General features: G+C 44.1%; 2 protein-coding genes across 2 annotated transcripts in view; one reads left to right on the top strand and one right to left on the bottom strand.

The window, feature by feature from the left end:
• Window positions 1-10,565, bottom strand: part of WDR59 (WD repeat domain 59) — a 73,614-nt gene extending 63,049 nt beyond the window's left edge. Inside the window, exons 1-3 of the mRNA XM_008139662.3 lie at window positions 10,446-10,565; window positions 4,730-4,779; window positions 1,846-1,981 (exon numbers count right to left, since the gene is read on the bottom strand). Of these exons, the coding sequence (XP_008137884.2) occupies window positions 1,846-1,981; window positions 4,730-4,779; window positions 10,446-10,499 (240 nt within the window). The 5' untranslated portion in view covers window positions 10,500-10,565. The remainder of the gene's footprint in view (window positions 1-1,845; window positions 1,982-4,729; window positions 4,780-10,445) is intronic.
• Window positions 1-24,347, top strand: part of ZFP1 (ZFP1 zinc finger protein) — an 837,904-nt gene that overhangs the window by 662,865 nt on the left and 150,692 nt on the right. The window lies entirely within an intron of this gene.

Below are 24,347 nucleotides of genomic sequence, written 5' to 3'. Positions count from 1 at the left end.
GGCAGCTTATACAACTTAATAAAAGGAAGATAAACGATCCAATAAAAAAATGGGCAACGTTGCCAAAACCGGTTTGGCTCAGTGGATAGAGCGTCGGTCTGCGGACTGGAAGGTCCCGGTTCGATTCCGATTAAGGGCATGTACATTGGTTGCGGGCACATACCCTGGTGGGGGGTGTGCAGGAAGCAGCTGGTCGATGTTTCTCTCTCATCGATGTTTCTAGCTCTCTATCCCTCTCCCTTCCTCTCTGTGAAAAATCAACAAAATATATTTAAAAAAAAAAAAAATGGGCAACGTACATAAATAGAATCTTTTCGAAAGAAGACAGGAGGAAGGCCAAGAGACATATGAAAACATGCTCAAAGTCACTAATTATCCGAGAGATGCAAATCAAAATGACAATGCGGTACCATCTCACACCTGTCAGAATGGCTGTCATCAACAAATCAACAAACGACAAGTGCTGGCGAGGATATGGAAAAAAAGGAACCCTCGTGCACTGCTGGTGGGAATGCAGACTGGTGCAGCCATTGTGGAGAACAGTATGGAGTTTCCTCAAAAAACTAAAAATGGAACTCCCATTTGACCCAGTAATCCCAATCTAGGACTATATCCCAGTAAACCAGAAACACCAATCAGAAAGGATATATGCACCCCTATGTTCATAGCAGCACAATTCACCATAGCTAAGATTTGGAAACAGCCTAAATGCCCATCAGCAGATGAGTGGATTAGAAAACTATGGTACATATAAACAATGGAATACTACGCTGCTATAAAAAAGAAGGAATTCTTACCATTTGCAACAGCACGGATGGACCTGGAGAACATTGTGTTAAGTGAAATAAGCCAGTCAATGAAAGAAAAATACCACATGATCTCACTCATTTATGGAAATTAAAGAACATTATAACCTGATAAACAAAAAGATAAATACAGAGGCAGTAAAGCACCAAACAGACTGTCAAATTACAGTGGGAAAGCGGGGATGTGTTGGGAAGGGGGGGAAAGAGATCAACCAAAGGACTTGTACGCATGCATATAAGCACAACAAATGGACACAAGACACTGGGCGGGGTGGATGAGGGCATGCGACAGGAGGTAGTGAAGGCTAGGGGAAGGTCAATGGGGGGAAAAAAAAGAGATATATGTACTACTACATGTAATACTTTAAACAATAAAAAAAATATTAAAATAAAAAAAGAAGTGAACCCAAGTGGTATGGCTCAATGGTTGAGCATCAACCTATGAACCAGGAGGTCACGGTTCGATTCCTGGTCAGGACACATGTCTGGGTTGCAGGCTCAATCCCCAGCAGGGGTTGTGAAAGAGGCAGCTGATCAATTATTCTTTCTCAGCATTGATGTTTCTATCTCTCTCCCTCTCCCTTCTTCTCTCTGAAATCAATTTTTAAAAAAGAAAATAAAAAAAGAAAGAACCCTTTCCTTTGAGTGGAAGGGCATATGGAACCTTCTGATCCCTCTGAAAGCACTGAGGATCAACCACAGCTGAGCTCACTAGTTCCTCCTCAAAACGTGTTTCAGCATCACTGGCTAGTGACATTGCTGCTAATGAAAACAGGTTCTCATCACACAAAGAAGTAGAGGCCATCTACCTTTTCCCTTGCAAATCTGGATTCAATCCTTAGAAATACGAAGTCTGACACCTATGGTACCAATAAAACCTTTTCATATACATAACCTCTATCTTCCTTTTAGGACCACCCACACCTCTTTTCCACCTGAGAAATGAGGGTTACATTCTCTTCTCTACATAGGACATACACCTTTCAGCCCCAGACCACACATTTAAAAGCCTTTTCATATAGTCCTTAAATAAACTCACCGAAGCTGCGAAGTAGTGTGCAAAGCTGTCATGAGGATTCCACTGCACAGCTCCAATGTCCCACTTGCTCTGGCGAGAGATCTTTCGGTGACCTTCGAAAGGGGCATCTAGATTAACGATGTACAGGAACCGGCGGCTAGGAGAACAACATATCATGATGACACTATAACCGCATTAGCATTAAGATAGAAAAATACATTTAAAATTACATATGATTTGTGAGCAGTGCTCAAAAAAAACCCCAGATATATTGACCATTTATCTACTCTGAAAGGCATGCAAGTGACACGAGTAACTAAGGTGGCTGTTAGACAAGCAGGAGCTGCATCCCTGTGAGTCTTCCTCTAGAGATCGTCTTCCCCACCACAAGTCTGACCTCTTCCCACCACACTCAGCTCCAACCCTGCCCCTCTCCCAGCCTTTCCCAATGCCCCAGAGCGACAGTCACTGCTTCTACATTACTCCCAATATGTGGTTTGCATTTTGACTGCAGCCTTTATCTCTGTAGCAGAACTACTAATGTTAGGACTCTCATCCTGAACCAACTAGGTGTCTGGAGTATGGACCAAGTCTCGAATATCTTCATATGTCCAGAATCACTAAGGCGCAGTGTTTACCACGCTTTAACAAATGCGTGTTAAATTAAACTTATCACTTAGCCAAATATCCTGTAGGAAAACCTCAATTTCCCTTACAAGTCATCTACCTGAAAGGGAAACTAAATGAAATCTAACAGGAGGGGAAATAACAACAAAAAAATAATAATAAAAATAACATATTAAGTGTCAATAATGTTCAAGGTACCAATCAATATAAATGAAATTAGAACAGGGATGTCCTGTGTTCACTTATTTTTCCTTTTTTTTTTGCTGTGTAAATTAACATTTCAGCAGCCATTGGCTAACAATTCATTGTTAGAGAGTATTCCAAGCCCCTGGATATCAATGAATATAGATGGGCTCAAAAATGAAGGAAAAGATTAATAGTCCCTAATCAGAAAAGATAGGAAATGGAAAGTTAAAATGGCATGGAAAACTAGCAGAAACCCTAAGACGGATAGTTAAGGGAGAAGAAGGAATGCATAGGTAGGACACAAATTCACAGAACTCCGAAACCTCTAAAAAGTTGCTGCAGCCGAAACCGGTTTGGCTCAGTGGATAGAGCGTCGGCCTGCGGACTGAAAGGTCCCAGGTTCGATTCCGGTCAAGGGCATGTACCTTGGTTGCGGGCACATCCCCAGCAGGGAGTGTGCAAAAGGCAGCTGATCGATGTTTCTCTCTCATCGATGTTTCTAACTCTCTATCCCTCTCTCTTCCTCTCTGTAAAGAATCAATAAAAATATATATATATATATATATATATATATATATATATATAAAATATATATCCCTCTCCCTTCCTCTCTGAAATCAATAAAAATATATATTAATAAAAATAAAAAAGTTGCTGCAGCCGAAACCGGTTTGGCTCAGTGGATAGAGCGTCGGTCTGCGGACTGGAAGGTCCCAGGTTCGATTCCGGTCAAGGGCATGTACCTTGGTTGCGGGCACATCCCCGGTGGGGGGCGTGCAGGAGGCAGCTGGTCGATGTTTCTCTCTCATCGATGTCTCTAGCTCTCTATCCCTTTCCCTTCCTCTCTGTGAAAAACCAATAAAATATATTTAAAAAAAAAAAAAGTTGCTGCAGAACAAAGATCTAGAACCTCTGGCCAGCTGGCATCTTACCATTAGAACAAAAAACAGGAAAAGGCTAAGAGCTAAACATATATGAGGTGCCTGTCAACAGGGGAGTTCAGAGACATTCCAGAGCAAATACAGGACAGAAGATAAACACACACATTTATCTTCATTCTCCTTTAAAGACCCATTAAAATAAGAATCTATAATAATAAAAGCATAATATGCTAATTAGACCGGACGACCTTCCAGATGAAGCCGGGGCTGCCAGGCAAGCTGGGACCCGGGTGCCTGCTGGCAGCCGGAGGGAAGCCTGGGTCCTGGGTGCCTGCCGGCGGCTGGAGGGAAGCCTGGGTCCCAGGCGCCAGAGGGAAGCCGGTGCCAGCAGCCAGGGGAAGGAAGGCCTGCTCTTACACAAATTTCATGCATTGGGCCTCTAGTATATCTATAAGAAAGGCAGCTCTTATCTGGGAAAAGTTTAACTCTAGCTTTGGAGGAAAGAGAAAGATCAAGTTTAGCTCATGGAAGACAATCGGGCTAGCTGGTTTGGCTCAGTGGATAGAGCATTGGCCTGCAAACTGAAGGGTCCCGGGTTTGATTCCGTTCAAGGGCACATGCCCAGGTTGCAGGCTCAATCCCCAGTGTGGCGGGTGCAGGAGGCAGCCGATCAATGATTCTCTCCTCATTGATATTTCTATCTCTCTCTCTCTCCTTCTCCCTTCTTCTCTGAAATCAATAAAAACATTTTAAAAAATTTTTGTGCCAGAAGATACTATAGAAATAAGGTAGTTCAATTTATTCATGATGAAATCCAATTCTTTCATGAGAAAACTGAGTCCAGGGAGGCAACTGAAATGCCATAATTAATGGCACTGCCAAACGAGAACCAGGATCCCTTCAATCCTTGTAACTACCTGTTAAACTATACCAGCTGGCATCCTTCTGAAGAGTACATGCAGTAAACAGAGAACTGCAATTCCAAGACCAGTCACTAAAATTTCAAAGGAATTTTATTGCTTACCTTTTAGAGCAGAGACAAAAATAACTGCAAATCATCTCTACCAGTACCCCTGAGGTCAATAGGATAGCAGAACTAAACCCTATGATCGTAACCCTTAAATATAAGAGTATTTTCTAATTTCCCAGAAACCTCTTAATTTTCCATCTGTTCCCAGAAGTCATGGCAGACAAACAGCAAGCTCACTCACCCAGAAAGCACTGCATGCTGCCCGAGACAGTCCACAGACATTGCCGTTGCCTGTGAGAGAGAAAACAGACTTAGTTCTGCTAGCAAAGCCAGCTCAGGTTGGAGAAGACAGGCAGGTAGTCAGTCACCGTGGCTTCTTCTTCCTCTTCTCATGGCTAAGGCATTCCCCAGGTTTTATCCCTTTCTAGTTCTTATCCAAATCTCACATTCACCTTCCACAATAGGGCAGTTGCTGTCTGTTCCTTCAACACCAGGACTACTCACAACCAATACTGGCATGTTCTAAATTGAGGAGACAGAAGTCCTAGAGCCCTTGGAGAATCTGACTAACTTGGAGCAAAGAGAGCTACTCAGAGCAAAACCTGACCTGGGACATCAGACATCATCATCATCATCATCACCACCACCACCATCATCATCACACACACACACACACACACACACACACACACACACTACCCATGCCTTTGCAAAGGGCACAGACTCCTCCTCCAAGCTGAATGGCAATGGTAATATTCAAACACCAGCCCTACTGAACCCACATCATATTCTTGTTGAGATACCCAGTTTCCACTTAATCTGAGATTTCTAGTACCATTTTCACTAGAAATCTCCTTCCCAGGTCTCCCAATTCCTAGGAAGCATCATCTTTTCAGGATCCAATGTCTAATTCCCAAGAGACCACACCCAATCAAATGACTACATTTAGGCCAGGTCGGTGTGGCTCAGTTGGTTGAGTGTCACACACCAAGAGGTCACCTGTCTGATTCCTAGCCAGGGCACACGCCAGAGTCTTGAGCTCATCACTAGTAGGGGGCATACAGGAGGCAGCTGAATGATGTTTCTCTCATTGATGTTTCTATCACCCTCTCCCTTCCCCTCTAAAAAAATCAATAAAAACATTTTTTAAAATGGCTGCATTCAGGCTAAAGCATGAGGCTGTTTTTAATCATGGCAGCTACAGCCCTAAATTCTCTTATTTGGACAGGTTCAACTCCTGCTGCATTTTCAGGGCATTATCTGAAACAGTTTGTGCTACTGTTTAGTTATTAAATGCTCTAAGTTACTCTAGAAACCATCAAGAAAGAGTCCACATGCTGATGCTACACTCACAAATCACCAGAAATTCTCTTCCTCACTCTCACTGGTCTCATTAATGGGTTTCTCCCTCTCGAACACCCTCATGAAATATGTCATAGGTAATATTGGGGACAAGAAGCCAGAGTGCTCTCGCTGGAGGCTAAAAAGTATTTATTATGCATCCTTCATTCCACTAGAGTCATGAGCAGAAAAAAAGCCCGACTGGAAAGGCAGGCAGTGAAATGAGATGTCACTTTCAGAACTCTACTGTGTAATTTATAGATTAAAGGCATGAAATAAAGATGGGGCCTCCAACCCTCTCCCTCTCCCCCTCCCTCCCTCCCTCTCTAAAAGTAGTCAACAACAACATATATATATATATACATATATATATATATATATATATATATATATGTATATATATATATATATATATTTAAGTCACCTTGAAGGAGGGGGGGGGAACACAACAAAAATCACTTGATTTTTATCACAGCTTTAATCATAATTGCCAAAAACTGGAAAATACAAATTATGATCTATCTATACACTGGAATACTACTGGGCAATAAAAAGGAAGAGACTAAATAATAGGTTCAAAACATGAGTGAATCTCAAAAGCACTAGGTTAAGTGAAAGAAGCCATATTCAAAAGGTAACACACTGGCCCTGGCCAGTTTGGCTCAGTGGATAGAGCATGACCCCAGGACTGAAGGGTCCCGGGTTCGATTCCGGTCAAGGGCATGTACCTCAGTTGCAGGCTCCATTCCAGGCCCTGATTGGGGTACATGCGGGAGGCAACCAATTGATGTTTCTCTCTCTCTGTCTTTTCCCCTCCCTTCCACTCTCTCTAAAAATCAATGGAAAAATATCCTCGGATGAGGATTAAAAAAAGGTAACATACCGTATGTTCCATTTGTTATAGATATCACACCAGCAAGCTACCAGAGGATGGGAATAAGGAAAGGAGGCTGGCTACAAAGGGGCACGAGGGAGTTTTTTAGAGTAATAAAAATGTTCTATGTTTTAATTATAGTAGCTACAGGACTACAAACACTTGTCAAAAGTCATCAAATTGTACACATAGAGGGTAAACTTTATTATACATTAATTATACCTCAATAAACCTGGATTTTTAAAAGTCACTCTAGCTATTTGGAGGGTGTATTAGATGAGGGGAAAAAAGCTGGGGTGCAAGGAGAGAAGGACCCAGAGTATGTCCAACTACTTCGGACATACTGAGTTTGAGCTATCTCACAGATGCTGAAGTCGAGCCATTCGGCAGAGTTGAGTTCTTTGAGTCCAAAGTTCCTATCATCATACAATAATCATATCCTGTAGTATTTTTTAAATTTATTTTTACTATTGAGTTAGAGACTTGTTAACACTCCACCACCTTACCTCACTTTGAGAGTGGAAACTATCCAATCTCCACTACACTTTCCAATACCATAGCCAATAGTCAAGTGGTTATTTAAATGGCAATTAATGAAAATGTAATGAAAAATACAGTATCTCAGTTACACTAGCCCCATTTCAGGTGTTCAATGGCTACATTTCCATCATCACTGGATGGTGTTGCCCCAGAAGATTTTATCTAAATTTTCTTACGGTGCTAACAACACTCACTGATTCCAGGGACCACTTCAGAGTAGTTGCCAAGTAGCACAGGTTCTTCACTATTAACTGGTGACAGTAACATCTCAAGGCACAAAGTGGATGATGCTTGTATAAGCTGTTAAAGAGCTTCACCTTTCCGGCTGGGGTTTTTCTTTTTAAATATATTTTTATTGCTTTTTTACAGAGAGGAAGGGAGAGGGATAGAGAGTTAGAAACCTCGATGAGAGAGAAACATCGATCAGCTGCCTCCTGCACACCCCCTACTGGGGATGTGCCCGCAACCAAGGTACATGCCCTTGACCAGAATCGAACCTAGGACCCTTCAGTCCGAAGTCTGATGCTCTATCCACTGAGCCAAACCGATCAGGGTATGGCTGGGGTTTTTCACTGGAAAACCTAAAAGCTTTAATTTTTTTAATGATTTTTTTTAAAGAGGAGGGGTTTTTAAAAGTTTATTGTTTGGGCTTTCTTTTCCGAAAGACAATATTAAGAGTTTCAACTTTTTGTTTCTACATTAATGAAATAGTTCATGAAATGGGTCCCTACCCCTCCTAATTAGCACCAGATTCAACCACAAAACCATGCTAATTCATGCCAAGATGTACCCTTCCCACTGAATAGAAAAATCAGAAAGAACAGAAACTCCCACAAGGTAGTTAAATTACCCAATTTACTTTGTCTTCTTACTTTGACAATGGCTGTTTCGGATTAATTATCTGATACTACTTCATAGCATCCTAATATATGTGTCAGCACTCTCTCCCTGTAGGTCTCTTCAATTACATTTCTATAGAGAAGCTGGGGTGAGACTGCCTGGGTTTCTATGAGAATTAAAGGGTTCACAGATTAGCAGCTTCCAAATTAGCAGGTTCAGAAGTACCATACATGATTTTGCTCTTAGTCCCCAGTGAAAGCAATTAACAATATAAATAACAGGAATATGGGTTTTTTTTCCCCTGAGTCTGGCACATCCCTTGGGAGAGGAGACACCAGGCTGACAGTGGTAAGTGCTTCAGAATCCTTTCATCAGGATGCTGCTACTCAAATTCTCCATGGGAACTATGCATCAGAGAGCACCAAAGAGCAAATTGGTGGGTGGCTCCTTCAGAAATTGTCCTTATAGCAAAATGGGATGGGGTTTTAGAAAGAAGAAACCACATCACCCCTTGTTGTAACCCATTTTCCCTTCAGAATAAATCACCTGAGTATCAACAGAGTGCCAGACTCAGTGTGCACCTGGCCACGAGAGCTCAATAAGTCCTTGTTGAATAAATGAGTGAATTGAAAGCCTGGCACACAAGAAGTATTCCAGAAATCTATATATATAAAACCCTATTATGCAAATAGACCGAACGGCAGAACAATCAAACAACCAAACAACCAGTCACTATGACATGCGCTGAATACCAGGGGGCATGCGCGGAACATGGCAGGTGTCGGCCGCGGCGGGATGGGGGAGCAGGTGAGCGGGGACGCCAGAACAAGGCAGGGCGCCGGTCACTGTCATCAGGGCGAGACTCTGGTGGTTACTGAAAATTCTTTGCTCCCGTGCACCACAGTCCCGCCCGGACTTGCACCCGCTGCTGGCACCGGCCCCAATCGCTCCGCGCCGTCAGCGGGTGCGAGCAGGGCCAGTGCCACCAGCGTGTTGGAATGACGATGGTGGGAGTGGGGCTGCCAGCAGACAGGGGGCAGGGCCGTGGCAGGAGGGTCTGGACAGGAGTGTGGAGGATGGGCCGAGACCCACCCCTGTGCCCACCGCAGCCTCACAGACCACAGTTCCTTTCAAGGTGCATGAATTCATGTACTGGGCCCCTAGTATGTGAATAAAAAGAGTATCACCCAGACACTGTCCTATGCCCACCACAGCCTCGCAACCCACAGTTCAAGGTTCACGAATTCATGCACTGGGCCCCTAGTATGTGAATAAAAAGAGTATCACCCAGACACTGTCCTAGGTGCTAGGGGAGGGGTGGGTGGGTATGATATTTATTGAGGAACAACTGTATGATAAGGCTCATACAGTATGCAGGGTAGTGTAATGAGGCCAAGAAGAGTTCCAGGGCCAGATGCCTGAGTTCAAATCCCAATTCAGCCACATAACGGGAGGCCTTAGTCACGTCACAGGATCAGCCAAACCAGGATCAGCTTCCCCATTTGGAAAAAGGGGATAACATCTACTTATCATGTGTGGTTCTTTCCTGAATTAATGACAGCACAGCCTGGCATATGGAAGAAAGGAAACAGAAAAATCCCTAGTAAGGGCTAACGTTCTTGGAGGCTTACCTTGTGCCTGTCACTGTGCCACACATTCTAAATGTATGACCTCCAAATTCTCATGCCAACCCTATTAGGTAGATATGATTCACACTTTCTCACAGGTGAGAAAAACGAATGCGCAGAGGGTGAGGTCAGGCTAGGGACTGAGCAGGGTTCAACCCAGGCAGTATTTGCACCGCACACTCCCCTTCACTCACTATACGGGATTTTCCACTCTTCTAGCATCAGCAACCACTTGAAAGCTTAGGCACTGAAATAGGCACTTTGCATTACGGTGTTTTGTTTTGTTTTTTTAAATCAACTCTCCCCCCAAATCCTGTGAGGTGGGTTAAGTTCCACTGCTGAAGCTCAGAGTTCTGCGACTTGCCCAAAGTCACTAAGCGCGGCCCCCAGCCTCGAGGAGCAAACACCGACTAGTTCACCATCCTGGCCTTGGGAAGCCACCCCTCGTCACTCACTCGTGAGCAATCTCTGCGCTTCGGCGTCCCAAGAAGGCAGACCCCACTCCGCAGACCCCACTCCCCAAACCCCCGCAAGTAACCCCAAAACCGTGTTCGTGCCTGCCCCCACCGCCCGCAGGCACTCTCAGGTCTAACAGCTCCCAGTCACCACCTAGCGCATCTCCGCAACACCGGCTGGAGGAGCCGCCCCGCCAACCCCCAGACGGACCCGGCAGCGTGGGGGAGGGGAACCGGGAGAGCGCATGCCCAGAAGGCTCCATTAGGCCCCCGGCTCACCTGGGAGTCGCGGAACTCCACCACCACGTTCTCGCTGCTCCATCGTGCCGCCATCTCCCACCCGGGTCGTCCCGGCCCCCAAACCCGCGTTCCCAGATTCGGGGAGGCCCACGCAGCCCGCAAGTGAGTCCTGCCACGCCACGCCCCCCTCCGCCTGACTGCAAACCATTGGCTACCCCAAACATTGGCTCCGCCCCATCTTCCCGGTTCCTCCAATTGAGGCACGGCGTCTACCGGAACAGGCACTCCCCCTCCACTTCCGTCACTCGGCCGAAGTCACACAAGCACCTCGCAACTGCTGACACACGCCCGCTGCCGCGAGATCTGTTGGGAGTTGTAGTCCAAGGTCGGAAACTCTTGGGTAACCCGGGTAGAGCTCACAGAATAAGGTTTGGTCCAGGTGAGGGACATGCTGTCCTCCCTGTCTTCTCGTGGTGCCCCGGTAAGGCCTAAGATGTCTACAATTCAAAACCCAACGTTCGTGCAAACCAAAGGTTACCTCGTCCCCTGAGGTCTGCCATAAAGTCGTTATTGTTTCATACGGTACCATAGCACCTGCCAAAGTGTTCAGGGACCCCAGGGGTTTCCGAAGCCAAAACAATTTTGAGAATCATACTAAGAGGTTATTTGCCTTTTTCACTTTTTAAAAAATATATTTATATTTTTATTGATTTTTCACAGAGAGGAAGGGAGAAGGATAGAGAGTTAGAAACATCGATGAGAGAGAAACATCGGTCAGCCGCCTCTTGCACACCCCCACCTGGGGATGTGCCCGCAACCAAGGTACATGCCCCCGACCGGAATCGAACCTGGGACCCTTCAGTCCACAGGCCTACGCTCTGTCCACTGAGCCAAACCGGTCAGGGCCTTTTTCACTTTTTAAAAAAATATATATTTTATTGACCTTTCACAGAGAGGAAGGGAAGGGAGAGAGACAGAGCTAGAAACATCCACCAGAGAGAAACATCAATCAGTCGCCTCCTGCACACCCCCCACTGGTGTGCCAGCAACCAAGGTACATGCCCTTGACCCGGAATCAAACCTGGGACCTTCCAGTCCGCAGGCCGACGCTCCATCCACTGAGCCAAACCGGCTTTGGCACCTTTTTCACTTTCTTGCTCTCACGAGTGTACAATGGAGTTTTCCAGAGGCTACATATGATATATATTGTAACAGACTGAATGGTCGAAGCAGATTTGAGAGAATCCAGTGGTTTGGGTTGTTGTTGTTTTTAAACCTTTATAACAGTTTATTTGAGCCAAACAGATGACATATGCCAGGGAGAAGATCTCAAAATGCTCCTCCAGTGGTTTCTTAAGTCAGACATTAAAGAGATTTGCCACTTTTCCCACTGAAATGTTTTTGTTTTGGAAAATATAGTTATTTTCACTTATAAAATGTATTATTAATGTTTAAGTAAAATAATGAGCAAATATGTTTTAAATTCTAAGTTTTAATTTCTAATAGTTACTATCAATAGATGCCCATATAAAAGTTTGCTGGGCATGGGGGTGAGATCTTTAATAATTCTTAAGAATGTAAAAGAGTCTAGAGAACAAAAAGTTTGAGAACTGCAGTGATAAGCATGAGTGGGGATTAGGTTCTCTTCTTTTATCCCACCGTCTCAAATCCTGGCTTAACTGTCTTAGATTCAATATATATAATTGATTTCAGAGAGGAAAGGAGAGAGAGAGAGAAACATCAATGATGAGAGAGAATCGTTGATCGGCTGCCTCCTGCATGCCCCCCATCAGGGATTGAGCCTGCAACCCAGGCATGTACCCTTGACTGCAATTGAACCTGGGACCCTTCAGTCCACAGGCCAATACTCTATCCACTGAGCCAAACTGGCTAGGGCTCCATTTTTTTTATATAGAAAGGGAGAATGACTTACTTCATTTATTTGGTTGTTGTATGGCGTTAAGCACAGGGCCTAGAATGTAGACAATACTCAAATGTGAATTGTTGTTGTTGTTAATATCATCACTATTTCTATGTGCAAGTCCTTGTGTGAATAGAGATAAAAAGGCTTCCCTTCTCTCCTGGACTGTTGGATATAATGGGGACTTATCAACAGTTAGGTTGGCCAACTCATCCCAGGAAATCTTTGGTCCAGACAAACTGGGACAATTGATTACTGTACAATAGGTATGCACTTGGCAGAATGAATTTGGTTTCATAAAAGACTTGCAAGCAATGTCACAGGAGAGGACAGACTAAATGGGGGACCTGGCATAGCATTCTAAAGAAGGTAACATTTAAGCTTTTCAGAAGAATATTAGGATTTCAGTAGAATACACTATCCAAAAAAAGTACTTCAGCATGAAAAGTGTGAACAAAGACCCTGAAGTGTGAAGAGCAGGACACATTCCAAAGGCGTAAAGCAGTTCCCCAATTAATACTCATGGCACTGTGCTCCTTTCTTTCCTTCAAAATACATCACAATTTGTAATTCAATATTTATGTGTTTGTTTCATATTTTTAAGCTTCAGTAGGACTGGGACAAGGTCTGTCTTGCTCAGCCCTGCATGGTGACTGCATATACAAGGCACTCCATGAATATTTACCCAGTAAGTGAATGTGAAAAGCATATAAAATTATGCCCCCAGAGTGCTGTATAGTGCCTTCTATGAAACCAAAAGGCAATTTTTAAAGCTATTCATAGTCTTGCCCTGGCGGTGTGGCTCAGTTGGTTGAGCATCATCCCGTGCACAGAAAGGCAGCCACTTCAATTCCCAGTTAGGGCACATACCCAGGTTGTGCATTCGATCACGGTTGGTGTATGTGCGGGAGGCAACTGACCAATGTGTGTGTGTCTCCCTCCCTCCCTCCGTTCCTCATTCTCTAAATAAAACTATGCACAGTCTTTATTTGCAATTCTTTACACCCAGAATAGAATACAGAACCACCAATCATTCCCTTAAAATCCTTTGTTTCTTTCCCATCCATCTCTCAGTTATTCTCACAAACTGCAGCCCTTAAAGAACTCCTAAGGACCTGTCCTCCATCCTCCTGTATTGGCCTGTTTTCCTGCCTCCTAGTTTCCTCCAAGTTCTCCATCACAAAAGGCCAAAGACTGCTCTGGAGAGAAGGGCCTCAGCTCAGAGAGCCAGGAAGGGGGAAAACTGCAAACCAGGTTCAAGGGCGGGGAGAAGGAAATATGAAGAATACTTTCTATGGTAGCTCATGCCATCACATGGGAATATATTGTCAATGTAAGAAACATCCAAACCTGTAAAGAATTTTTATAAGATTTTATTTGAGCCAAACTGATGACAACTGCCAGGAAGCAAGATCTCCAATGCTCAGGAAAATGACAGTTTGGCAGATGTGTGTGTGTGTGTGTGTGTGTGTGTGTGTGTGTGTGTGTGTTTTAATGCATTTGAGATAAAGGGAAGGAGGGAAGGGAAGAAAGATTACATAAAGGTGGGAGAAAGCAAGGCAGGGATTGGATTACAGGATAGTTAACAAGATTATAGTAGTATTTGCTTTCTTAGGGGTAGTTAGCCTTATTGCAAAGGTGTGTTAACCTGGATACCCAAAAAACAATGGACAGGACTTGCTTAAGGCAAAGATAAACCTTTTACTAAAAAAGTTACATGCCTTCCCGGGCCAGTGTGGTTCAGTTGGTTGAAGCGTCATCCATACATTGAAAGGTGGCAGGTTCAATTCCCAGTCAGGCCACATACCAGGTTGCAGGTTTGATCCCAGGTTGGGGTGACAACAGATCGATCTCTCTCTCTCTTTCTCTCTTTCCCTCTTGAGGATTCTCTCTGAAGTCAATAAAAGTTGTTTTAAAAAGAAAAAGTTATATGCCTGCCCTAACTAGTTCGGCTCAGTGGATAGAGCGTCGGCCTGCAGAAGTCCCAGGTTTGATTCCAGTCAAGGGCATGTGCGTAACCAGTGGGGGTTGTGCAGGAGGCAGCTGATCGATGTTTCTCTCTCATCCATGTTTCTAACTATCTATTCCTCTCTGTAAAAAATCAATAAAATGCATTAAAAAAAAAAAGTTATATGCCTGAGGTGTGACTACCCATTCTAGCCTGCCTAGTTAGGAATTTATGATCAAATCACCCTGTGAGATTATTTTCTATAGAATCCCTTATCGTCCTCAATATGAATTAATTAATTAACACACCGTATTCTTAGTTGTTTATTTCCCTATTTCCTGAGATGTCCTGGCTGCTCAATAAATACCCACTGAATGAGTGATTAGTAAATAGTCAGGGTATCTGTCAGGTTGCAGCAAGAAATACAGCTAGAAAAGTTGGGAAGGGCTAGTTAGGAAGGACCCTGCTTAGGCAGGTGAGTTTTACTGTATTTTATAGATATAGATGTAGCTATAGGTATATTCCAAAGTTCTCTGTCTGTCTATATCCTATATAATAAAAGCCTAATATGCCAATTGACCAACCGGTCGCTATGACGAGCACTGACCACCAGGGTGCAGATGCTCAATGCAGGAGCTTCCCCCAGCCCACAGGCCCCGACCAGCAGCGGCAGTGGGGGGCAGGGCCAGGCCAGCCAAGGCAGGTGCCAGCGCCCCCTGTCCCCCAATTGCCTCGCCGGTCACCCTGCAGATCAGCCCTGATCACTGGCCAGGCCTAAGGACCCTACCCGTGCACGAATTTCGTGCACTGAGCCTCTAGTATGTATATAGTATAGTAATCTGTTTCCCACTGCAACCAGTAGGCTTGCCCTGGCCTGAGCATTTATACAATACTTCTCCACTCCCTCCTCTTTAGTTCATATTTGTCTAGTTCTCAAAAATCTGCTTGTCATGGTTCATAGGCACAGAAAGTACTTTGGGTTTCAAATCCTTAGTGCTCTGTGTTCTCTCAATGTTTTCTTTCTTAAATGTGAAAAGAGCCTGGTAGAATTTTTGAGAGAGGAAACATGAACACCTTTCAAACTGCTTTCTAGGGCCCTTCCTTTCCATCTCCCACCCACACTGTCATCATGAAAGAGTGGGGACTCTGGCCCAGCTGGGTGGTTCAGTTGGTTAAGTGTTGTCCCCGTACACCAAAAGGTTTCGAGCTCAATTCCCGATCAGAGCGCATACCAAGGTTACGGGTTTGATCCCTGGTCAGGGTGGGTATAAGAGGCAACCGAGCCCTCGCTGGCTTGGCTCAGTGGATAGAGCATCAGCCTTCGGATTGAAGGGTTCTGGGTTCGATTCTGGTCAACGGTACATGCCCAGGTTTTGGGCTGGATCTCCAATAGGGGGCCGGATTCTCTCTCATCATTGATGTTTCTATGTTTCTATCTCTCTCTCTCCCTGTCTCCCTTCCTCTCTGTAAATCAATAAAAAATATATCTTTAAAAAACAATAAAATATATTTTTTTTAAAAAATGGAGGCAACCGATGTTTCTCTCTCACACATTGATTTTCCTCTCTCCCCCTCTCTCTCTCAAATCAATTAAAAATATTCCCAGGTAGTCTGGCCACTGTGGCTCAATTGGTTGAATGGCGTCCCATGCACTGAGAGGTCACCAGTTCGATTCCCGCTCAGTACACATGTGGGAGTTGCAGGCTCTTTCCCCAATGGGGTGCATGCAGGAAGCAGCCAATTGATATTTCTCTCTCTCTCTAAAATAAACAAAAACATATTTAAAAAAGAAAGAAAGAAAGTGAGCCAACCTGATGACAACTTGGACCTGGGAATCAACCTTGGAATGTGGTCAAATCCAGAGCTCTCTGGCTGCTGCTTCATTGCTGTGTGCTAGTACCTCTGAGATCCACATATGAATATCATGTCTGAATCAGAGACTGGGGAACGTTGGGAGTCCCATCACTTGTCAAGTAGACTTCAACTTGCTGACCAGGCCACAAGGCCCTTATCACCAAACAATGTCTTTTCAGAAGGGAACTTGCTAAGAAGGCAGGATCTGTGGCCAACTAGAAATCCAGGGCATTGGCTGTCTCTTATCAGCAACTAGCCTTGCAAATTTGAACAGGACCCTTTATCTTTCTAGTCTTCTGTTTCCTCTTCTGCAGAATGTCGAGTTAGCTGACCCTTCCATCTGTTTGCATCTGGGAATATTGGAATCCTGCCTTGAACCCCCACTAGCCTTTTCCCTCTCTTCATCAGTCAACAAAGATTTGTGGACGTGCCCACATGCTGGAGCTCCTTGCTAGGTGCATTTGGTTGCCCATTACCCTAGTTTCTCTGTTTAAGTTTCTCTTTTCAAGCAAAACAATAAAAACATGATATGTCAATTATGCTCTGAGAGGTTTGGGAGGAAAATACTTGCCTATCCCCAGAGGAGGCGCAGGGTGCTCCCTCCGAAGTCATAGGAAGCCCTGTACACCCTCTGGCTTATGGGGACAGAGAGGAGGGCACGGGTTTCACAGCTTCCCAGGAGGAGCCCTAAGAAGCCATTCCCCTCGTTTTCTGAACCCTTTATGTCCCAGACTTACATGCTTCCAGAGATGTTTAAAACTGGGCTTTGCGGCATTGTTATGCGCTCCTGTTTGCAGATTTTGGCAACACCAGTTTTATTGAGCTCTTTCTCCTGACTATTCTGGTAGGTGGGTCAGTGCTTTATTAACCCTGTTTCAAAGCTGAAGAAGAGCAGCTTGCCCAGGGTCAGCGAGAATATGAAGATGTGAAGCTTTAAAAAAAAATAGAGTCCCAAATCTAGCTGGGGCCATTTCTGTGCCTGATATCTTTGCACTGAGAGTATCCAAAATGACTTGACACTTCCCCAGACCCATTAACTTTAAACCAAGAACCCACAGGAGAGACTTAGAGCAAAACACATATTGGACTCTTGATGTAACAAATGACGAATTGAAAGTAATCGGAGGCTGCAGGTCTCCGTGGATGCTTGTTGCTATGCTTTGAGTCTCTCTCTCTCTCTCTCTAAGATGTAAAGGGTAGAAATGGTTTTTGTTTTTTTTGTTTTTTAAAGGGTAAAATTGTAACTGGACAAACAATGGGTCCGAGCTGCCTGTCACTACTTGAGCCAATTAAGCAGACAGGGTTGAATCATATATGAGTGTTTATTCCAATACTGCTGTCAGTAGGTCATCCACAAAAATCTGCTCTGTAGCCCCCATCAGCCAGCTGCTTATATAGGGTAGGACAAAGATTACATGAAGAAGTAGGGATTATAGAAATGGGGAAGTAGGCAATTCAGGCTGGAGTAGGACTTCATTGTTTGGGCAACAAGGTTATTAATCTTTCCATGATAATAGGCAGTTCTTGAATGAGAATGGACCACGTTCCAAGGTTGATTCCCAGGTCCAAGGTTAACTCTCAGATCCTGGGGGTGTATCACTCCCAGCCAGGTTAGAATGTCCTTTCTTTAACCAGAAACAACCGTGGTTAACAGAGCATGATTATTACTCCCCATAACCATAACTAGTTCCCAATATTCTTTTCGCATCTTAATATTTTCATTTCAGAGAGGGTATTGTCGTTTGAATAAATGCACAAGGAGATAACAAGGGCATTGCCTGAGGAAGGTGGCCATTCAGGGTCCCACAGGGCACCTAAATTTAGTGTCGGCACATTGCAGAGAGTGAAGGCCTCACCTGAGTTCAAGGTCTCAGCTGTTCAGTGGTGCCAGATGAGAGACTGGCTTGTGGTAACCATGAGATGGAAATAGAAACTTGAAGGGGAAATTATTAAATTACAAAACATTATACCTGTTAAACAGGTCTAATCTTCTTCACCCCTTTGGAAAGCATGCAGAGAACATGAAATTGTCACCTCAAAATTCCTTGGTGAGCATGTTCATTGTAAAGCTTAGAAGTCCAACTCTGCTCTGACCAGCTATGTGACTTTTTAGAGTGTTTGTGGTATGTGCTTTATATAAACTTCTACCTCTCTACCTTTCTGTAAATCATGGTGCAAACACAAAGGCATATAATGTAAGGATATAGTTTTCATCCATCCTGTCACCCAACTCTCCAGAACCTGCTGCCTACTCCCAGGGGACATTATGTTGTTTCATGTTCCCACCCAATACCTTTATGAATATGTAAGCTAATAATATATAGACCTTTATTTGGGGAGGAGAGAAGTTTCTTAATTTTTCAAGGCTTGACATCTTCAGTGTTCATTAATCATTGGTTATTGTTATTATTATTATTATTACTAGAGGCCCGGTGCATGAAAATTCATGCACTGGAGTGGGGGGGTCCCTCAGCCCGCCGGCCCCCTCTCACAATCTGGGAGCCCTCAGGGGCGGGAGGCAACCTGGCGATCAGGGGAAGGTGATGCCCCATCACACCTCTGCTGCTGCCACTGCCAGCAGCGCAAGCCTTGGCCGGCCCTGGTTACCTGAGCCTCAGGAGGCCCCGGGCAGATGGGCACCACCATCCGAAGCTTGCCTGCACCTCGGGCCGGCCCTGGGCAGCCGCCATCCAAGGCTTGCCTGCGCCTTGGGCCAGCCCTGGGTGGCTGGGGGGCTGAGGGGACTGGGGGACTCCAGAGGCAGGCGCCCCGGCGGAGCTGAGGGGACTGGGTGCTGCAATATTGTGGCTGTGGTCGTGGCCATCTTTGAGGGCAGGACAATCAATTAGCATATTCCCTCCTTATTGGCTGTGGGCGCCACCATCTTGCGACGGTGTGAGGGTCAATTAGCACATTCCCTCTTTATTATATAGGATTATTATTTTTAATATTTTTATTGATTTCAGAGAGGAAGGGAGAGGAAGAGGGAGATAGAAACATCAATGATGAGAGAGAGAATCATCGATTGGCTGCCTCCTGCATGCCCCTTACTGGGGATCAAGTCTGCAACCTTGGCAGGTGCCCTTGACTAGAATAGAACCCGGGACCCTTCATTCTGCAGGTTGACACTCCATCCACTGAGCCAAACTGGCTAGGGCTATTTTTTAAATTGATTTTGAGAGAGAGTGGGAGAGGGAGAGTAAGAGGGAGGGAGAGAGAGAGAGAGAGAGAGAGAGAGAGAGAGAGAGAGAGAGAGAGAGAAGAGAGAGAGAGAGAGAGAGAGAGAGAGAGAGAGAGAGAGAGACATTGCTAGGCTGCCTCCTGTATGGATCCCTTCGGTGCACAGGATAATGCCCAACCAACTGAGCCACACCGGCCAGGGCTGGTCATTGTTATTTTTAACTATAGGTGATAAATCTTTCATAGTTCCCCATCCCCTAAGGATATGGTCCAGGACCCTGTTGTCTGCCCTGAGGACTAGCTTCATCTTTGGCTCCCACCTCCTTTCATTGCAGCTGTATTGCATCCTTCAGGTCCTTGAAGATACCATGTGCTGTCAGCCTTCAAACATGCTTTTTCCTTGACTTCGAGCAGTCTTCTCTTCCTGAAACACAGTTCTCCCCTTCCACCTCATTCTCTGGCTAATCAGCTCACCTTTTAGGAGGTTAAACAGAAAACCACAGGTCCCAAGTGGCATTACTCCTGCTGAAAGCCCGTAATACCAAACCTAGATTTAATACCTGATTCTAACAGCAGTGTCAACCTCTCCCAGACCATAATCTTAATCAGTCAGTCTGGAATTTCCTGACCAATACTGGTGAGGTAATCTGCCTTTTCCTAAGGGAAGGTGTCCTTGCCTAAAATAACCCATCCTTTGCATTTCTTAGTTCCCACCCTCATTTTTAACTTCTTAGTCCTATCCTCTTTCTGCCTATAAAAAAATAAAATAAAATAAATTCATTTTGTACAACACATGGGAGAGCTCTTTTAGTTGCTAGGTGGGATGCTGCCTGATTCATGAATCACTTAATAAAGCCTATCAGATGTTCAAATTTACTTGGTTGAATTATGCTTTTTAACAAGGTTTTGGATTAGAATCACTGTGTACTTGTGCCTGTCTCCTTTCATCAGCACCATTCTCTTTCACTCTCATAGTACTTTTACTCTCATAGTATTTAGTCATTCATTCATTCATTCATTTGACAAATACTTATTGAGTGCCAACTACATGCTAGGCCTCTTGTAGGCTTATCTACCACACTGTATTGTCACTGCCTGCTTCAATGCTTCATGTACACGGGTATGCGTCTGTGTGTATTGCACTGTGATTCACATACCATAAGATTCACCCTTTTGAGTGTATAATTCAGTGGTTTTTAGTATATTCACAAGGTTTGGCAACCATCACTATTATTTAATTTCAGAACCTTTTCACTACACTGAAAAGAAAACCACTAGCAGTCATTCTCCCTTTTTCCCTTCCCCCAGGCCCTGGCAACCATTAATTTTTCTATCTCAATGGATTTTCTTATTCTGGACATTTCATGTAACTGAAATCATACAATATGAGGTCTTTTGTGATTGGCTTATTTTACTTAGTAAAATGTTTCCAAGGTTCATCCATGTTGTAGCTTGTATCAGCATTTTATTTCTTTTTATGCCTTTTTTTTTTTCCTTTTTATCTATAGTCCATTCTCTAGATATACCATATCTATTTATTCATCAGCTGATGATCATTTGGGTTAGTTTTCACTTTTTTAGTTATTTTGAATAATGCTGCTATGAACACTCATGTACCAGTTTTTCTGTGGACGTGTGTTTTCATTTCTTCTGGAACTATACCTAGGAATGGTATTGCTGGGTCATATGATAACTTTATGTTTAATCTTTTTTGATAAACTGCCAGACTGTTTTCCACAGCAGGCATACCATTTTGCATTCCAACAGCAAGGTATGAGGGTTTTGATTTCTGTACATCTCACCAACACTTGTTATTGTTCTCTTTATTTTTTTCTTTATTTTGATTGTCCTCTTTGATTTAACCATCCTAGTGGGTGTGAAGAGGTTCTTCCGAAGCTCTTTGAGAACAAGGACTCCTCCATCTGTCTGGATCACCACTGTATCCCAGAACTTAGTGCAGTGCCTAGCACTTATTAGATATTCATATTTTGTTCAATACACTAAAAAGTGTTGAATGAATAGGTAAATCAGAAGCTAGTTAGATGGTTACAGTACGTGTGTGTGTGTGTGTGTGTGTGTGTGTGTGTGTGTGTGTGTGAATCCTTACTGGAAGACATTTTTCCCATTGATTTTAAAAAAATATATATATATTTATTGATATCAGAGAGGAAGGGAGAGAGAGAGAGATAGAAACATCAATGATGAGAGAACCATCGTTTGGCTGCCCTTGACCAGAATCAAACCAGGGACCCTTCAGTCCGCAGGCCGATGCTCTGTCCACTGAACCAAAACCGACTAGGGCTCCCATTGATTTTTTAGAGAGTGGGAGAGAGGGAGGGAGAGAGAGAGAGAGAGAGAGAGAATGGAGAGAGAGAGAGAGAGAGAGAGAGAGAGAGAGAGAGAGATGTGAGAGAGACACATTGATTGGTTGCCTCCCACAAGCACCCCAACCGAGGCCAGGATTAAACCTACAAACCAGGTAAGTGCCCTTGGCCCGGAATTGAACCTGTAACCCTTATTGATTGTAGGAATGTAGGAAAAACAACATGTTTCAATACCCAAGAAATTATCTTTAAGTGCTTAAATAAGAAATTTGTGCACACCTAAGATCCTAATGAATGATTTGAAGAAAAACAAGGAAGCTTTTATCTCCACAATAAAGAGCTGTCAGGGGATCTGGTATTCTTTTTTCTGCCAAGTACTGAACCACCCCTTTTCTGCTACCATAATCTTTCTTCAGGGAGGAAATTGGGTTAAATCTAAGCTTTTTCATTTTTCTTCAGATCACTCATTAGGATCTTAAGTATGCACAAATTTATCATTTAGGCACTTAAAGATAATTTCTTGGGTATTGGAACATTTTGTGTGTTTTTTGTGTTTGTCTTTTTTTTTTTTTTTTACATTCATTTCTCCTACGGAACTCTGTTGTGTGTGTGTGTGTTTTTTAAATATATTTTATTGATTTTTTACAGAGAGGAAGGGAGAGAGACAGAGAGCTAGAAACATCGATCAGCTGCCTCCTGCATACCCCCCACTGGGGATGTGCCTGCAACCAAGGTACGTACCCTTGACCGGAATCGAACCCGGACCCTTCAGTCCGCAGGCCGAGGCTCTATCCATTGAGCCAAACCGGTTTCAGCCTCTGTTGTGTTTTTTAAATTTTCATCTGAGGATATGTTGTTGTTTTTTTAATTGATATGAGAGAGAGAGAGAGACAGAGACAGAGAGAGAGAGAGAGAGGGAAAGAGAGATATCGATTGGTTGTCTCTGGTATGCATCCAGGCTGGAGATCAAAGAACCCAAAACCTGGGTATGTGCCTTGACTGGGAATCAAACCCGAGACCCTTCGGTGCACTGATGACGCTCCAACCAACTGAGCAACACCAGCCATGGCTCTCCTACAGAACTGTTGACCTTCTGCAGGGCTTTCTGCTCACTCCCGAGCATTCCATGCTTGAAAAGAGTGTTCCTCCTGTTTCTTTTCAAACTGGTCACGCCGGGACAATTAATACCTGTGACAGACCAGTGCTTCTTTTTTTGTTTTGTTTGTTTTCTCTTAAGATTTCTCTACATCCAATAAACATCCAAACCTGTAGAGAATTTGTAAAAGAGGTTATTTTAACCAAACTGATGACAATTACCAGGAAGCAAAATCTCCAATGCTCTGAAGAAGTGAAAGTTTTGCAGTTCCTTTTACACATTTGGAATTAAGGGGGAAACGTAAGGAAGATTACATGACGGTGGAAGAAAGCAATATACAGGATAATAAAGATTGTGTGCTCCCCTTAAGGGTGGTTATAAAAACCACCTTCCTTCAAGGGGTCTAAAAAAGAGGCGTTTCAAAGGCATATTAACCTAGAACAGTGGTCGGCAAACTCATTAGTCAGCAGAGCCAAATATCAACAGTACAACGATTGAAATTTCTTTTGAGAGGCGAAAACCTACTTCTGCACACGGGCGGCGAAGTTTCAATTGCACTGTATGTGCGCGCCCCCCGCACGTGGTATTTTGTGGAAGAGCCACACGCAAGGGGCCAAAGAGCCGCATGTGGCTCTCGAGCCGCGGATTGCCGACCACTGACCTAGACGCACAGAAATAATGGACAGGACTTGCTTAAGGGAAGGAAGTTATATACCTGGGATGTGACTACCCATCATGACCTGTCCAGTTAGGAATTTGTGGTCAGATCACCCTGTGAGGTGACTCTGGTGAGATATATCACAGCATCCCTTGACTGTCCGCACTGTTTTGGCTCCTTGGTTTGGAAGTCAATTAGACCAGGTGGTGTTAATTGAAAGCACTCGGTACTTGAAAAATAGTGAGTGAATGAATGAATGAATGAATGAGAAAATGTGGCAGGGACATATTGCAAAACGCAGACTTGGTCAACAAATATCTTTTGGCCGAAACCGGTTTGGCTCAGCGGATAGAGCGTCGGCCTGCGGACTCAAGGGTCCCAGGTTCGATTCCAGTCAAGGGCATGTACCTTGGCTGCGGGCACATCCCCAGTAGGGGGTGTGCAAGAGGCAGCTGATCGATGCTTCTCTCTCATCGATGTTTCTAACTCTCTATCCCTCTCTCTTCCTCTCTGTAAAAAATCAATAAAATATATTAAAAAAAAACACAAAAAACAAATATCTTTTGAACACCCAGTGTGTCCCAGGCCCCGTGGTGCCTGCCAAGATAACAGGTAAACAAAACAGGACTTCGTGGACTAGGGAGTTTCTAAAATCACTAGTTCTAGCTGCATTGTTCCGTGTCCATGTCTGTATCTTTTCACCTTTTATCACACAATTCATGACTTTCAGGATCACATTTTAGCCAAGGTATCTACTCATTTGCTTAAGCCCAAAATAAGTTCTGATCTCCTGTCAGCAAAATACGGACAGTGCCCCCTTCTCCCTCCCCCAAATGTTAAGCTTCCTGATCTCAGGGGTCCTTGGACGGAGAACCTTAAAGAACGGACCGAGCGTCCACCAGAGGGTGCTGTGGGGGCAAAGTCGAGCCGGGAGGGGAGCTTGACCAGTGACCCTGAGAG

Source organism: Eptesicus fuscus, chromosome 21 (genome assembly GCF_027574615.1).
Source record: "Eptesicus fuscus isolate TK198812 chromosome 21, DD_ASM_mEF_20220401, whole genome shotgun sequence".
Lineage (NCBI taxonomy): Eukaryota > Metazoa > Chordata > Mammalia > Chiroptera > Vespertilionidae > Eptesicus > Eptesicus fuscus.
The sequence above is the reverse complement of the archived record's forward strand: the minus strand, read 5'-3'. Positions and strand labels throughout refer to the sequence as shown.